The sequence below is a fragment of the Vulpes vulpes genome, chromosome 11 (assembly GCF_048418805.1).
Source record: "Vulpes vulpes isolate BD-2025 chromosome 11, VulVul3, whole genome shotgun sequence".
NCBI lineage: Eukaryota > Metazoa > Chordata > Mammalia > Carnivora > Canidae > Vulpes > Vulpes vulpes.
The window spans coordinates 36,443,070-36,459,735 of record NC_132790.1 but is presented as its reverse complement, the minus strand read 5'-3'; the positions used below and the strand labels follow the sequence as shown (position 1 = coordinate 36,459,735).

Here is a 16,666-nt window from a genome sequence, read left to right as displayed (position 1 = left end):
ATCTCTTAGCCCAGCAAACAAAAACCCCACAACTTACCTGTATCCACCCTTCTTGGAACACATCGGGAAGTTTGTAAACAAAAAATGCCTTATTATGTCATAAACAGTATTTTTCCATGCCACACCAGCAACAGGAGCTACTTGGGTAGAAATTTTTTCATGGCCCTTTCACCATGTTGAATTTCTCTGCTTTAATTCCTAGACCTAGACATTTGTCTCCCATCTTCCACATGTACAATCTACATTTGTGTGAGTCATTTCTCCTCTTTTCCTAAACATGCTACTATTCCTATTAGTTCTTGTTTCTGACTACTTGCCCAACTTATAATCACCACTTTGAATTTTAATTTCATATTCCAAGGCCCTAATTTTCCTTAAGACTTGTGTATTGAGAATTGTCAGGTAAGAAAAAGAAATGACCTAAAATACACCGTTGGTTTTTCTTGTGCAGGAATAAATGTGACTTGGAATACCAGGCTACCTTCTCTGTCTAGAAGGTAGTTTGACTCTTCCACTAACTATCAAAGGAAACAATTTTACAGTCCACAAGGTAACCAGAAGCCGAGAAGACTTCCAGGAAGCTACCACAAAGTTGATCACTTCCTCCTTTGTGCTGACTCCACACCTCATACATCTTGTGCTGCACTGGTATGCTTTCATTTTTATGCCTACTTTCCCTGCTGACTTGGAGGCTTTTGAAGGTCCGCACTTGTAAGGTTCATGTTAAGTGTTTGTTATTAAGACTAGTGCACTGCTAGATTTGCACTGTACCAATGAGCAATTGTAATACTCTGATACCTTCACCACAGCCATTTGGTGAGTTCCTTTCTTTTCAACTATTGCCATCCAGATGGAGCACTAAGAAATTAAATCATCTTTTAAAAATAACTTTTACAATACAAATGTTTACAGACTACTTTCTAGATATGTTAATGACTTTCACCTGGGTATTTTGAGATCCACAAGTCTACAGTTGAATAGTTGATCAATAAGCAACAAATTTTCTTCTTCCAATTCATGAATAGTACTTTCCAGTTCTTCAACTTCCTTTCTGTGATTTGCAATCTGTTCTCAGAAGAAGACAATGGATGGATGTTGGTACTTGTTAACTTAGTTCTTTTAAAAAAAAAAATTTATTTATCTATTCATGAGAGAGAGAGAGAGAGAGAGGCAGAGACAAAGGCCAAGGGAGAAGCAGGCTCCATGCAGGGAGCCCAACATGGGACTCGATCCCAGGTCTCCAGGATCACGCCCTGGGCTGAAGGCGGCGCTAAACCACTGAGCCACCCGGGCTGCTCTTGTTAACTTAGTTCTATCTAGTCTTCTGTAAGAAATTCACTTCTAAAAAAGTTCATTTGCCTGAGGGAAAGATCTATTCTGTATTATTTGTTACTCGGTTTCTTTGTCCTTACTCTCTAAGAAGGAATGGGTGGGTCTTTTTTCTAGACTGTTTGCCGAACCTGTTTGCATGGTTAGACAATGAATGGCAGGAGTTGTTCTTTCTTACCCTTTCAAAAACATCACCAGATTTATTTGTGAGCTGGAGTTAGAGATAAACATGAAAATAAGAATTAAATTATCAATGTGGTTAAATGGGGGAAGATGGTGATAAAACCAAAAGTGGTATGATCAAAACATAACAGAAGCTGTCAGGTACTATGGGGGATTCATCTTATGTCTAGTGTAGGGGGGAAGGGAGTTTTAATAGAGGAGATGACATCTAATCTGGATTTTGAAGACCAAAGAGGGTACACTGTAGGCAGAAGGAACCACATGTTACGCACATTATTTTGGTGTAGATAGATAGAAAGAGGACGTGGGGAGAAGTAGGAGAGAAACTGGACAATTAGGGAAATAATGGCAAAGAGTCTGGATTTTAATTTTGCAGGTGATAGAAGGTCATTGATAGACATAGTAGGTTTGATGTTTACTAAGGAAATATAGCTAACTTCATTAAACATAAACAAAATTTGCTGTTTCTATTGATGGAATTCCCATTAGTCTTAAAGAAGTGTATTTTGAAAACCTCTGTCTAAAGAAGGCTAGGATAGTGGGAAAAATGTATAGAACGTGACTAGATAGAGCTCCCGGCTTCCCTCCCTGCCCGCCTCATATGGCATGAACCATACAGATGCTGCATCAAGAATTCATGGAGAGAGGTCAGGACAATAGAATTAGAAGCAAGAGTATAAAAAAGGGGTTCCTGGGTGGCTCACTCTTGATTTTGCCTAGGTCATGATCTCGGGGTCGTGAGATGGAGCCCCGTGTCTGCTCTGGTCTCAGGAGGGAGTCTGCTTGAGATTCTCCCTCTCCCTCTGCCCCTCCCACTGCTCGTGCTCTCTCTCTCAAATAAATAAATAAATAAATAAATAAATAAATAAATAAATATATTTTTTAAAGATTTTATTTATTTATTCATGAGAGACACACAGAGAGGGGCAGAGACACAGGGGCAGAGACACAGGGAGAAGCAGGCTCCATGTGGGGAGCCCGATATGGGACGTGATCCTGAGACTCTGGGATCACACCCTGGGCCTAAGCCAAGACGCTTAACTGCTGAGCCACCTAGGTGTCCCAATAAATAAATATTGTTTAAAAAAGAGTATAAAAGAGAAAGTAATAGGCTGATGAGAATAATAGAGATAAACTGGGAAAAGTATCTCAAGGGACTATGATGAAACAAAAAAGGTTCAGGGGTTAGTTTAGATGCAGTATCTCTTGTTAGGCATTGCCAAGAGAGTGTAGCTGAGATGAGTACTTAGATAACTTAGACATTTTGAATTTGTGCTTGAAATTTATTTATTGGATTTTGGAGTCTGGAAACATTCTGTATATTACTATATGCATATCTCTATCACATAAGTCATGATTAAATGTTTGAATTTCTATTATGGGCAAGGTTCTGTGCAAGGCACAGAAAGATACAAAAGTGAATAAGGCATGGAAAGAATTTCCTCCAAAGAGGTTTATTGGATTCAATGAACAAATACACAAATAATTATAACATAAAACAATACTAGTGCCATAGAAAAGGCTCAAATATTGCTAGTGGCTTGGAATTCGAGAGAAAAGCATATATTATTTACCTGCCTTAAACTATTTAGCAAACCATTAAGTCCATTATGCTAAATTAGAAAGCAAGGGGTTGTTTCAGCATCCCATGTGTTGGGAGTTAATCAGCCTGATTATAGGCTTGAGTGCCTTAAGGAAAAGTTAATACTTTTCAAATGTCAAAGGATGAGAAAGAAATTATATTTAGAGGATGTAAACAGAAGGAATTGATAGAACATTTGGATATGTTTGACCCAAGGGCTTGGCATGCTTGGGAAGCAGCACACACAGTTCTTGGTCTCCTTCCAAAGCTGGGAATGAAGAGGACCCGTTCAGGGAGTTAAGTCTGATCTTTGGAGCTAAGGATATCTTGTGGTATCACTTGGCCATTTGGACTACTAAGGTTCTTAGCATTTACTGTCTCCTTTCCAGCCTATCAAAATATTAGGGAAATGAAAACTAGTTCCTTGTTATAACCATATATACACCTTTAAATTTCCAGGGTAAGAAAGTGAAAATGAAGATCAAGACTGCTTTTCCCTCCCTATCCTGCTTCTCCCCAGATACCCAAGAAATGGACTTAGGGAATTGAGAAAGATAATTTAGTTAGAACTATAATAAGTCAGACCCCTAGGATCCTGAATTAAATGCATGCTCTTGCAATTTTATCCTGTGAGATCCAAGTTAGCTTTATGCGTCCTCTCACTTGAAACTCTGATTTCTAACTCTTTGAATCCCTTTGTCTAGTTTTATGGGCTATTTGTTGAGTTAGTCTAAGTCATTTGGAAATTTCAGGTTTCTTCATTTCCTTAATAAGCATGCTAAATAAAACCAGATAATGGAAGTCATGCATAGGACATTTCATATCCTTCCCTCAGATCTAAGTTTTTGGTTATTGTTGAATAGTTAAATGGAGAAATATTTTCAGGAGCTCCATTATTAAATATCCCTTGTTACTCATTCTAAACCTTCCTTAAAGAAACTAATTGTCATAGATCATTCCATTTCTAGGCAATTTTCAATTCTTGTGATAATACTTATAACCAGAGATGGTTTTAATTAATTTGTGAGTAAATTTAATAATGCTAAAATAAATATTTATTGAAATAAGGAGAAATTAAATCTATTAAATTTCCTTAAAATGATTTGTCCTTTATTACTAACCTCTTTTGCTCATGATTTAATTAAACTTCACATTTTCCCCTGTCTTTTAGTTCTACTGAATTATGAGACATAAAAAGTAAAATGAAACAAAATGTAATTTGTGGCTTTAGTAGGAGGGATCAAGACACCAAAAAAAAAAAATCCCTTTCTTATCAGTCAAATACAAATTTTTGCAGTCATTTTCTCTGAGCCTAATAACTATGACATCTTATACGATTTAAGATTTGAGGTGTGCCTGGTGGCTCAGTTGGTTTAGTGTCTGCCTTCGGCTGGGGTCATGATCCCATAACCCTTCAAATATCAACTATATATATATATATATATATATATATATATATATATATATATAACTTGTTAATAAGAGCTGTGTATGATTGAAGTGAATTTTTTCAAAAGATGGTAAGTTTTCTTTCATAGATGGTATCTGAGCACAGGTCAGGTGACTGTTTCTCTGTAATAAAAAGCAAATTTCAAAGCAATGAGTTTGCACATCTTCTGTAGCACCCTTGTGACAACTAGTCTGAGGATTATCTATTTGTTTTATCCAATAACATGCTCTCACATCTTCACCCAAGATCTAAGCCATGTACTTGATTCATCTCTCCAATGACTATATCTATACTCACGGATATCCTTTCATTCAGTAACTATTTAGTGAACATAGATTATTAGTTTTCATGGACATATAGTTGAAAAGGCACAGCTTGCTCTGTGCAGTGAAGAGACAGATAGATAAACAATTTCAATATATATTAGCAAGAGTTATGAAACAAGAGAGGTGGAGTTTTCCATGTAGATGAGACTAAGAAGGTAAGACAGGACTAGTCTGTGCAATGTAAGGCAAACAAGACAGTGCCTCATAACAAAGAAGGTCTGGAAGTCCTCACAAGACCACATTTAGCAAGAGTGGGACTGTAGCATCGGTATAGAGAGACAGGTGGAGCAGAGTCTAAGGCAGCACACTGGGCCCCTAGTTCCTGCATGTTCTCCAGAAGGAGGTGTGAAGAGAGCCTGATGACCAAGCTAGGATAGGATATAGAGACTGCAGTGGGCAGGGACATCTTGACCGTGGGCAAATAGCTGTCACTGTGGGTTTGGTGTTGGCTGCAACACAATGTCCAAAAGACCAGAGCAATCCATTTAGCAGTCACCAGTGCAGGGAGCAGATGAAAGCATATCCTGTACAGATGAAAGGCAGAGGGAGCAAAGGTCCAAGGCAAAGCCCATAGATCTGAGGCCGCTTTAGTAACATGCCCCAAAGAGGGATATAAACTTCCCTTCCTTATATAACAGGGTCCATCTTGGAGAAGAACAGAGGGAAGAAAGGAAATCTAAACAACTGAACATTTATGCAAAGGGTACTCTCTGTCATCCCAAAGAGGCAATTTAAAAACAGCAGAGATTGAGGTTAGAATGATCCTTTAGCCTTACTCCCACCACCCACAAGGAAGTAGGGTCTTGAAGAAGGCCAGATCAATTTTAGGGCATAAAGAAGCTTCATACATTTGAGTTTACTGCATGAATTATGATGCCAAAAGTGATTTCTGGTTGTTATTGAAATTATTGGTGGTGGTCATTGAGCAACAGTTTGTAATAAGATTAGGATTCCACTTGAATTTTATTTGACGTCAGCTAGTCACAATTCTATGCTTTTTCCATGCCTTCAGCTCACAAAATAAAAGTCATTCCCAGTTCAAAAAAACGAGAAGGAAGGAGTTGTTTTTTAAAATTTGACCTACCTCTCTTTTCAGCCAGTCATTCTCCCAGATCTCTCGGTAGCTGCCCTTGTCAATGAACTGTATGGCATTCTAAAAGAAAGTTTCTGCATTAAAGAAGACTCACAACATGGAGATTCACAATCAACTTATCTGATCATTTTATAGTATGTTTTGCGATCACTTTGGAAACATATCTAAGAACTTTTGCTTCAGTTGTTCTTTACTCTCATATTATTTTGGTGACTTACACTGCCTAATACAGTTAGAGAACTGGACAATAGTCATCCGTTCAATTTGGCTTCTATTGTGACTGAATCTGATTGCCATGGTGAAATCAATCATTAAGTTGTCTGCTCCATGATTAAAGTGGCTGAACTGTAATGATCAAATATTCTTCAAGTTTATGGTCACAGACATACTCCAACATAGAACAAAAACATGAATAGATCCTATTACTGACTTTTTAATTTGAAAGATTTATGCATGTAAGTAATAACAACATACATATTTACAAACTTAATAGCAAATAGTTTCAGAGTAGCTAGACAGTCTCCTGGAGAAAGGCATTTTAGATGAAGAAAATAGGAAAAGCATTACTTTGTCAGTAAGTTCATAAAATGTAAATTCATTTTCAATTCTTATTATAGTTTTCCCCAAAGGAACTTTATAATAGATGAAAGATCATATTTATCAGTGAGGCACTTTTTTATGGCTACCATGTTACAAGTTCTACATTCAGTAACTAAAGGGCATTATCTAAGGAAGGGAAATTAGGAAAAATCTTAAAAGTAATAAATACAGACAAAATAATTTAAAAATATGTTAAGAATAAATTTATCTAAGTCTTTAGAGTTGGAAGATTTGCAATAATTCTTTTTCTTTAAATCATGCTAATTAAACTAAGGGTGTACCTACACTGCCTAGGAATCAGGAACTTTTATACTCTAACTGCAGCTGATAACTCTGAAGTGCCCTGGCACACAGAATTTCAGTTGAACAGAAGCAAGACATAGCTCATAACTGAAGTTAGTTGACTAATGGCTTAATTCAGTAACAATGGAACAGAGGTTTTCAACTTTGGCTGCACATTAGAATCTCCTGAACACTTTGAAAAATCCAGAAACCAAGGCAACATCATAGGCCATTTACATGAGCATTTATGAGGCACCAAATGAGTCAACCAAATTTCTCAGGTGACTTCAATATGCAGCCAAGATTGTACAACAGTGGATTATCAGATGTTAAATATATGCTACAAGAGCCAGATAAAATGGGGAAAATTCATTCACATGTGTTAGGCATTATGTAGATTAAAAAAAATGTACAATGTAGTGATTAAAAGCAGTGATCTGAAGAGACATCTTGAATTGAATCTCCACTCTATCACTTGCTCTGGGAAAGTCACAAAAATTTCTCTGTGCCTCATTCTCATTAACAAGTCCCTGCCTTACAGGATTGTTGAGAGACATAAATGTAAAATGCTCAGAACAGTATCTGGACCAGTCTTCATTATATGTTGAATATGTATGTTTGAAATATATTTGATCTATAGATGCATTTTTAATCATCTTAACTATGTTCAGATCATTTTATTGTTGACTTCACCATTTAGTCATACTCAATCACAAAGGGGCTGAATTTTATGGGCAGATAAACTATTGGTTGGTTTTCCATAATCCTCTATCTTTGTATACATCAGTAAAATCATACAGTAGGATAGTAATTGAAAAAAACAACTGAACTAACAGTTAAGCAACAAAGAAGAGCAACTGAAATTCAGCGAGGAGCTGTAGAGAACCCCAGGTGTTTACAATTCTGCATAAGAGCTATTCTAGATGAAGAGACAGTCTAACTAACGAGGTAGTCTGGGGGCAGGGGAAAGACAGTGAAAACAAAGGGGTTAGAAAACATATAATGTTGGAAACTATATCTCAAACATTTTTTAATATCCCAAAATTTTAAAACTCTGGCAATGTAAAGTATACTCTCTTAGATTTGGATATATATGAAAGTACTTTTTAGACAAGTCCTATTTCATTCTATAATGTGTCCAAACTTTTATTTAATAATTTGTTGTAGCCATTATTATTAGTTAAAAATAACTCAATAAGAAGTTACTGAGCTCTTGTTCCTTATGAGGCACTATGCTACTTAAATCATCTCATTTAACCTCCATACTATTTTTAAAGGTAAATATCATTATTGCTCCTTTTATATAAATTAGGAAACTGAAGCCCAGAAAAATCAGGTAACAAATTTAGTTTATATTCCCAGTAAGTGGTAGAACTGTGATTTAAACTAAATTGCCAAATTTCAAAACTCAATCTTCTTAATCATTATACCACAGGAAAAAATAGGGGAACAATTTTTGTTTTGTTTTTAAGAAAATTGAAATATACCTGTGTGGCCCATTCCTTCTTTTGATCCAGTTGCAACAAAGTTTTTCTGATTATTCTCTTCCTAGCATCTTCCAGAGTGACTTTATAGTGTTCTTTAAAAAGAAAATTAGAAGCCTTAACAAGGCAAATCCTAGGTAAAACTATGCTGCTAGTAAATTTCATCTTCCATGATCCTTTCTACAAACATTTTCCCCCCGAATTTTCAGGGTGCATTCTTATTGAAGCATCTAGTACCTCCAATGAAAAGAAATGCTCCAATAATTTACTAACACCCTAATGTGAATTAGCTTAAAATGGTATCTCTCCCAAGAATACTTGTGTTTTCAAAGGATTGTCTCTCCAAAGGGAGAGTTTCCAACAGTTTAATACTTGTGCAATACTTTAATACTACCTTGCATACCACACACTTCTGATTCCACAAGGGAAATATAAAGAAGATATGATTGTCTGGGGGGTGGGGAAAAAAAAGATTTGATTGTCTGCATGAGAAGCATCCTGTACCTCTGACTCAATCTAACTAAATTTCCAGTACTCCTGGCATGCATTTCCTTGGGCAGGAAAGGCAGAGTGAGGGGCTGTGAAGGTCAGCCCCTGGTCCTGAGTTGGGCTCAGAGCAAGAAAAGAGGGCTGATATGAAGTGCAGAATACTTTATTATCTCCCAATGTTCTTATGTCATAGTCGGAACAGAAACAAAAGGATCAGAAAATTTTAGGCCTTGAAAGATGCTTAGTGATCGTATCATCATCATCTCTGTTTAGGCAACAGTGAGATAGAGTGACATTAAGGCCACTGCAGAGAGTGGAGAGCAAGAAAGCTGGATAACGAGTCCAGGTTGTTAGTCTTCTTTTCAACAAATCAGCACCAGACTCTTCTGATGTACATGACACTACTTAAGACACTGGAAATACTGCCAAATAAGAGACAAGCCCCGGCCCTTGTGACATGTACATTCTAGTAGGGAAGGCTGACCTTAGGTAAACAAGCAAATATGGAATATTTCAGGTGGTGGTGTGTGTGATGAAACAGAACTAAAATTCTCCATTTTAGATAGGGTGACCAGAGAAAGCACTTTTGAGGAGGTAGAGGCTGAATGAAGTGAGGCAGTCAGCAGTGTGAACAGAGGGAAGTGCACTACCCAAATCTGAGAATAATCAAAGTAGGTTGTGCCTTATGATCACATCTATGTTATATGTTCCCATTAGTTGTGTTTTATTTATAACTTCTGAAGGATAACTATTTGAGAGTCAGGAGTATTTATTTCCATACAAAGGATGTTGACAACTATGGTTGTTATATTTCTGGACTGGTCCACAGAGACCCATTTAACTTATTCTGTAAGTAAAAATACTTTTGTACTAGTCATGCTGTGGAATCTGCCATTCATGACACTGCTTCAAAAGGAAAATTTTCTCCACAGACCAAGTCAGTCTAAACAGAACTCTCTGCACTCCTAGACTACAGGGAAGGAGATCTGCAGGTCTGGTCTTTCGGTACGTTGGAATCAAACCGAAGGTCTGGAAAGGAGACCAGGGAGCTAAGCAAGAATTCCTCAGCCTTCATCTGTGCTTTGTACTGGCGTAATGGCTCCCTCTATTAGTCGAAAACTCTGAAAGCAGAGTAAAAATTCCTTTTCTATATCATTTTACTCCTGTAGTCCGTGGGACACAACAGATAATGAAAAATCTTTTGAAAAAAATTCAATGTGCAAGTCTTTGGTAGGCAGTGATCTGAGGCTTCACCACCAGGTGTGACAGCTGTGGTGGCGTGGGGAGGGAGGAGTGCAGAGAGACAAGGGGAGAGCCCTCCCAAGTTGCCAGTGGCCAGAGAGGGAGCCAGTCACTTTCTGCCTCTAACAGAGTTGGGACCAGAGTGTCTGACTGAGGTAGCAGTTGATGAACATGAGAGTTGCGTTTTGAGGAGTCATCTAACTTGACATTTGGAGAATAAGAGAATGGAAGCCTTCATTATTCCAACCTACATATGTTCATCTATACAACCTGTATTTTTCTTATTCCATTTGGAGTCATCACTTGAATACTTGCCACATTAACACTGAAAAAGCAATAAAAATACCCAACTGATTTCAAGTTCCATATAAAATTCAATAGACTGTTTATCTTCTTAAGAGCAAAGTAACCAGCACAAGTGAAGATATAAAAATCTCATCGCTATCTTTTGTGATTCGTACGATGCTTTGAGAAACAACTGTTAACCATGCATTTGTGAATACAGCCAAAGAAGCTGGGAGTATGGAAGGTCTCCTCATAAAAGTTTGAGATGTTGCTAGTGGGAGCGTGGGAGACTCTGGCTTGCTGCCTTTAAACTCCTGGCTGCTCAGACACCTGTCTAATGCAGCCACTTCTCAGAACCTGATGGCAAAGCCACACTGACTGAAGCTTGCTTTGGATTGTTCTGCCTTCCCTGTTGTGTCTGGCTCTGTGTGGATTTGCTCCTCCTCAGTTTTCTGGGAGTCTGTTGCCCACTTTTCACACACTTGTTCAGGGTCATACATCTTCACCGTGCTGCCCTCTCCTGTGGGGAGGGTGGTGATAGCCTCTCTTGTGGGTTCTCTTGGAAAGCACCAAGGGACTCCCATTTTACAGATGAAGAAATTGATGTTCAAAAAAGTTACTTTTTGTGAGTGCATTTGAACCTAAATCTCTCAACTCGCTGTTATGAAACAAAGAAATTTTAGAGCTTCCTGTCCTGTGTGCCTGGTAAAGGACAAAAGTAAATAGGCTCTGTGACCCTGATATCTAATGACTTATAATAACACTTTCTGTATTGCTGAGCCTCATCTGAAACCACCTTTCTGGGCTCCCTGGGTGGCTCAGCGGTTTGGCGCCTGCCTTTGGCCCAGGGCGCGATCCTGGAGTCCCGGGATCGAGTCCCACATTGGGCTCCTGGCATGAGCCTGCTTCTCCCTCTGCCTGTGTCTCTGCCTCTCTCTCTCTATCATAAATAAATAAATAAATAAATCTTTTTAAAAAAAAATAAAACTCCCTTTCCTTTTATTGAGAGACAAAGCCTTGTCCTGGATATATTAGTGACTGTGTTTCTCATACCCACTCCCAACATCTCCCAGCTAAAGTTCAGGGAAGCAGCTCTAGGTGATTCCACCTCCTTCCCCCTAGAGCTCAGGGATGGTACTAAATAAGGCAGAGTTGGAGAGTTGACCATAAAATAGCTGATCGATGACCCATGAGGAAGCATGGGACAAAGGCTCATCTTTGATTAGGTAGGTGATCACACCAGCTCTTCAGAATCTGGGCTGGAGAAAACTGCAAGAACTGGTCTGTGGGAAACAAGAAGAGAACTGGACAGGACAGAGCAAAGCAGAGACACAGACCATGAAAGATAAATGTAAAGGGGAACCTTCTCTAGGGCTATCACTGATCTGATGCGCTTCTATTTCCAGCTTTAACCTTCCCATTCCTCACTACAAGTGTTATATTCAACAACATGACCATGGCACATTAAGCAAACTTAGTTTTATCTCTTCCCTTTAAAATTCATACCGTGAGGCTAGTAACTCTCTCAACAAGATAAATGGCAAATTTCTGACTTCTCTGGTCCCTTTGTAATAATAAGAGGTCCTCCAATCACTAATTAATATATCCAGCCTTTTGTAATAATTAAAACTTTAAACTCATTCAAAGTTATGGCTATTCTCTTTTCAGCTTGGATATACAACTACTTCCTCTGACTTGAGTTTCTATGCCTCCTTTCTCACAGTTGAAGAGAAGCATGGAAAGGGAAAGAAAGCTCTCGCCTAACAGATACTATCTCAAGCTAATGTGGCACTTTCTCGTCCTGACACTTAAGGTTGATTCCTTTCTCATGGGGATATTTTATAGGTTCTTCAGAGGACCACCCTCCCCATTGCTAGTTATTTCACTGGTGTTTCCTTGATGCAGGGGGATGTACTGTCCTCAAGGCTGGCTAACAACTTTACCTTTGGCCTCTGGCTCTCCATCTATTCCTCTCTCCCTTACATGCAGGCTCCTATTTCTCTGTTAGGACACCATCACCAAGATCTAACAGGTGTGTGTACTAGCTCTCTCTCATAGCAGATTCATAGGAAACACTTTCATGCTTTGCCATGACTGAGAGTGCAGGCTGCTGCAGACTGAATACTTACACCCGGGCCCCATTCATACATTGAAACTGAATCCCCAGTTTGATGGTATTTGGAGATGGGGTCTTGGGAAGTCTTTAGGTCAAGAGGGGGGAACCCTCATGAATGGGATTAGTGCGCTTAGAAAAAGAGACTCCAGAGAGCTCCCTTGCCCCTTCCACCAGAGATGGCTGTCTATGGACCAGGAGGTGGGTTTTCACAGGACACTAAATGTGCTGTCATTGAACTTGAGCTTTCCAGCCTCCAGAACTGGGAGAAATAATTTCTCTTGTTTATAAGCCACCCATTCAATGTATCTTGAATGGACTAGCTTAGGGCAGTAGCCACTTCATCTTTGCTCTGCTGTCAGAATGATTAGTTAGTTCCTTATCCCCAAGATTTCTCAGAGAAAAGTCATAAACTAGACCTCCATGTCTCCAAACTGTAGGGGACACATACTGATCAATCTGAGGAATTTCCTTAAAGACTCTCCATCTTAATTTGAGGTGAAAGAGGAATTACCCTCACCTGTCCCTTTGGGGGACAGCATAGGACTTACAGCACACCAAGATCTCTTATTTAACACTCTCCCCTAATTTCCAACAATCTTTTCTTGACCTATACAACTTCTTTTATAGACTGGAATTCAGTGGCTGAAGGTGTGAAACCAGTTTACTGCTTCATCTGCATGGTGGTATCTCAGTTTATTCTGTAATGTGGTGTCTGTTACATTGCCACCCCAGTTTAAAATGAGAATAAAACAATTTTACTTTAATAACCTATTTCAATAACCACCACTTTCCCTAAAAATACTTGTTCCTTTGCAAGTCAACCAGTCTAACTAACACAAATTTCATGATTGTGGGTGTGGGAGGAGCATTCTAGAAAAATCATGGAATAAGGAAGGAGGTGGGAAAAAAAGATCAATATAAGGCTTCAGATAATGTAAGGCTTCAGATAACTTGATTTAAGTGTCCTGCTCATATTCATTGTTCAATTAGTGTAGTGGCCCTCAAAATATTTTAATACAGCAGAGTTGCTCCTGCTACTTTCATGGTTAGGAGAAATGCCTAAAACTATGAGAAAAGCCCATAGCTACTATTTTCCTAGGACACCTAAGGTTGGTTACAGACCAGGGTTTTCAATATGTAAATATGTAAATATATAAATATTATTACCACCATCCCAAAGTTGGATACAAGAGCATGACAATCTTCAACTCAAATCATCCAAATTTCTGATCAAGATTATGGGTTAAGTTTATCTGAGAAGATGATTCTTCCTAATTTAAAAATGTAAAATGAAAATAATGTTGGGGGGGGACTTTAAAAATTTTAAATATATCAGAACAGTAACTATTTTAAAAGTTTGGTACTGGTGTACAAATACATAGATCAATGGAACAGAATAGAAAGTATAGAGAAGGACCCAAATACACATAGGAAACTAAAGTATAATAAAGTCAGCATTTCATATCAGTAGAGTTAAAATGAATTATTTGCTATATGATGTTAGAACAACTGGAAAACCGGGATCCCTGGGTGGCACAGCGGTTTGGCGCCTGCCTTTGGCCCAGGGCGCGATCCTGGAGACCCGGGATCGAATCCCACGTCGGGCTCCCGGTGCATGGAGCCTGCTTCTCCCTCTGCCTATGTCTCTGCCTCTCTCTCTCTCTGTGACTATCATAAAAAAAAAAAAAAAAAGAACAACTGGAAAACCATCTGGCAAAAAATAAAGTTGTTTTCCTACCTCATAGACACACAAAAAATCAGAGATTTAAATATTAAAATGAAGCCACAAATATTCTAGAAGAAAATATTGGGCAATTTTTTCGTCATTCATAAAACAAAAATCTAAGTTGAGCATTCTAAAACTTCAGAATGTTCTCATAAACATATTCCACAATAAAAGACTAATGACAAATGGGGACAATATTTGTACTTTATATCACAGTTAAAGAGCTAATTTCCTTCAAATGTAAAGAGCTCCATAACACAGTAGAAAAATGGGCAAAGGATGTGAATAGATGGTTCACAGAAAAGGAAACTCATTATAGTTCCTGAACTTATGAAAAGATATTCACTATCACTTATAGTAAGAGAAGTGGAAATGAAAGCTACAATGAGGTACCATCTTCTGCTTTTAAGACTGGCAAAGAACAAAAAATTAGCTAACATCCCTGTTGTTGAAAATACAGGAACACAGCATCCTCATCCACATGAGGAGGAGTCGGGAAGGGGTGAGGATGGTTAGTAAACTTGGCACAAGGTTTATGGAGGGCTCTGCCTATCAAAATAAAAGAAAAATGGGCACTTTGGGTCAGTCATTCCTTCCTAGAGACACACATGAATGAAATTATATAAATACAAGAATATTCACTACAGTAAAATGAGATATTTGAGAATATTCATTGCAGCATTATTTATAATAGAAAACTATAGAAAACAACCTAAGTGCTAATGAGTAGGGGATTTGTAAAAAGAATTATAATACAATGAAACAAAGTAGCCACTGGAAGAATGAATAGGTACTAATACGTACTGATCTATGAAAATGTCCATATTGTTATATGAAAATGTCCATATTGTTATATGAAAAAGTACAAAATTGTATTTGTGTATGCTTTGTATATATTAATATAAAATATTTCTGAAAAAGGTTACACAAGAAATTGGTAATAGTACTTTTATCTAGAGAGATAATCTGAGTGGCTGGGGGATAAACAGGAGTAAGAAGGTGTCCCCCCCTTTTTAAAGATTTATTTATTTATTATTTGAGAGAAAGGTGTCCCCCACACCTTTGGGAGAGAGAGTCCCAAGCAGATGCCCCACTGAGTGAAGAGCCTGATGCAAGGCTTGATCTCAGGACCCAGAGATCACGACCTGAGCCGAAACTAAGAGTTGGATGCTTAATCAACTGCATACCCAGGTGCCTTGGAAGGTGTCCCTTTTACTTTCTACTTTTCTTCTGGGGAGGAAAACTTTTTTAAAAATTGGAACTCTAAGCCCAGATGATTTGGAACCAAATTTACACTGCCATTGTGGTGCAGAAGTCCTGAGCTGAGAAACCTACAGAAAACTTTGGTCCAGAATTGGAACATCCTGACAGGGACCCAGAAGAGGATAATGGAAATGACCTCACATGAACACCTTCACCACTCAGGGCACCATCACCAGCTGGGCTCAGAGGTGTTACCCAGCCAGTGTTCTTTTGAGTCATCAGATTTCTCCATTTATTCTACTGTATGACTTTCCTATCCCTGGATCTCTGATGTTTTTTTAAGCCACTGTGCTAGCCACAGTGACAGAAGGGTGGCCTCATGGTTCCCAGATCTAGTCCTGATAAGTTTCATCATGCCTGGTGACATCTGGCTCCATATTCTCTCCATTTCCCATCTCATGTTTGTGCTCCAGTTCTTTCTGACTATAACCTAGCATTTACTTGGGCATTTCTCTACAATGATTCTACTTTTATAGCCTGGTTAAGTTGTTTTTAGCTTGTCTCAGGTAAACTTCTTTTCTAATATAACCCTGTCCCAGGACCTTCATAGCTTGGTGGAATTGCCCCAGACCTAAGTATGGGAGTAGAGAGACCGACTGAATAAAGCTTCTTTCTCCAAGACACTTGGTCCCAGGGATTCTCCACTACCCCCTGCACCCCGACTCCCATCACTCTCTTTTACTTCTCAGTGGTGGTCCTGGGAGAGTTTCTCTACTCCCTCTCTCCACCTTTACCTTTAGCTTCATAGCTGCTTGTGGTGATAGCAGAGAGTAAAGAATGATTCAGGGAGTACACATTTTTTTCTTCTACCAAAGGGCTGCTCTCCCAAGTTTTTCTACTGAATTTGAGCTAGCTTTGCTGCAACTGACCTGACATTTTCTCTGCATTTTCCTTAACTCTATTGATGTCATTCTGCAAGGAGGTAATGAGTTTAGCATGTTGTCCACTCCCTACATTCTTGTATTCTTCCCAGTATTCCTTTTCACTGAGTTTCTCAAGAAATAGTTTCTCAGCATTAGTTATTTGCATGCGCATATCTGTTGAAAGAAAATCGAGACATCATGTCATTTCCATTGTTCTTGCAACCATTATACATTGCAATCAGATTTTATGAAGTTAAGATCTGAAAGGTCTGATACTAAAATGCTGTTAATTCATAAATGCAATTTTTAAACTACAATTAAAGGAAATCTAAGCTATTTTAACTATTTTCCAT

At 38.4% G+C, this 16,666-nt stretch overlaps 1 protein-coding gene across 2 annotated transcripts in view; it reads right to left on the bottom strand.

Annotated features, from left to right (window-relative positions):
- The window catches only part of CCDC83 (coiled-coil domain containing 83), a 48,558-nt gene that overhangs the window by 6,207 nt on the left and 25,685 nt on the right, over positions 1–16,666 (bottom strand). The window contains exons 6-9 of one of the 2 annotated variants that reach the window (XM_072726126.1): positions 16,320–16,487; positions 8,333–8,424; positions 5,955–6,023; positions 944–1,065 (exon numbers count right to left, since the gene is read on the bottom strand). In XM_072726126.1, coding sequence (XP_072582227.1) covers positions 944–1,065; positions 5,955–6,023; positions 8,333–8,424; positions 16,320–16,487 — 451 coding nt within the window. The remainder of the gene's footprint in view (positions 1–943; positions 1,066–5,954; positions 6,024–8,332; positions 8,425–16,319; positions 16,488–16,666) is intronic. The other variant, XM_072726127.1, reaches the window with a different exon arrangement.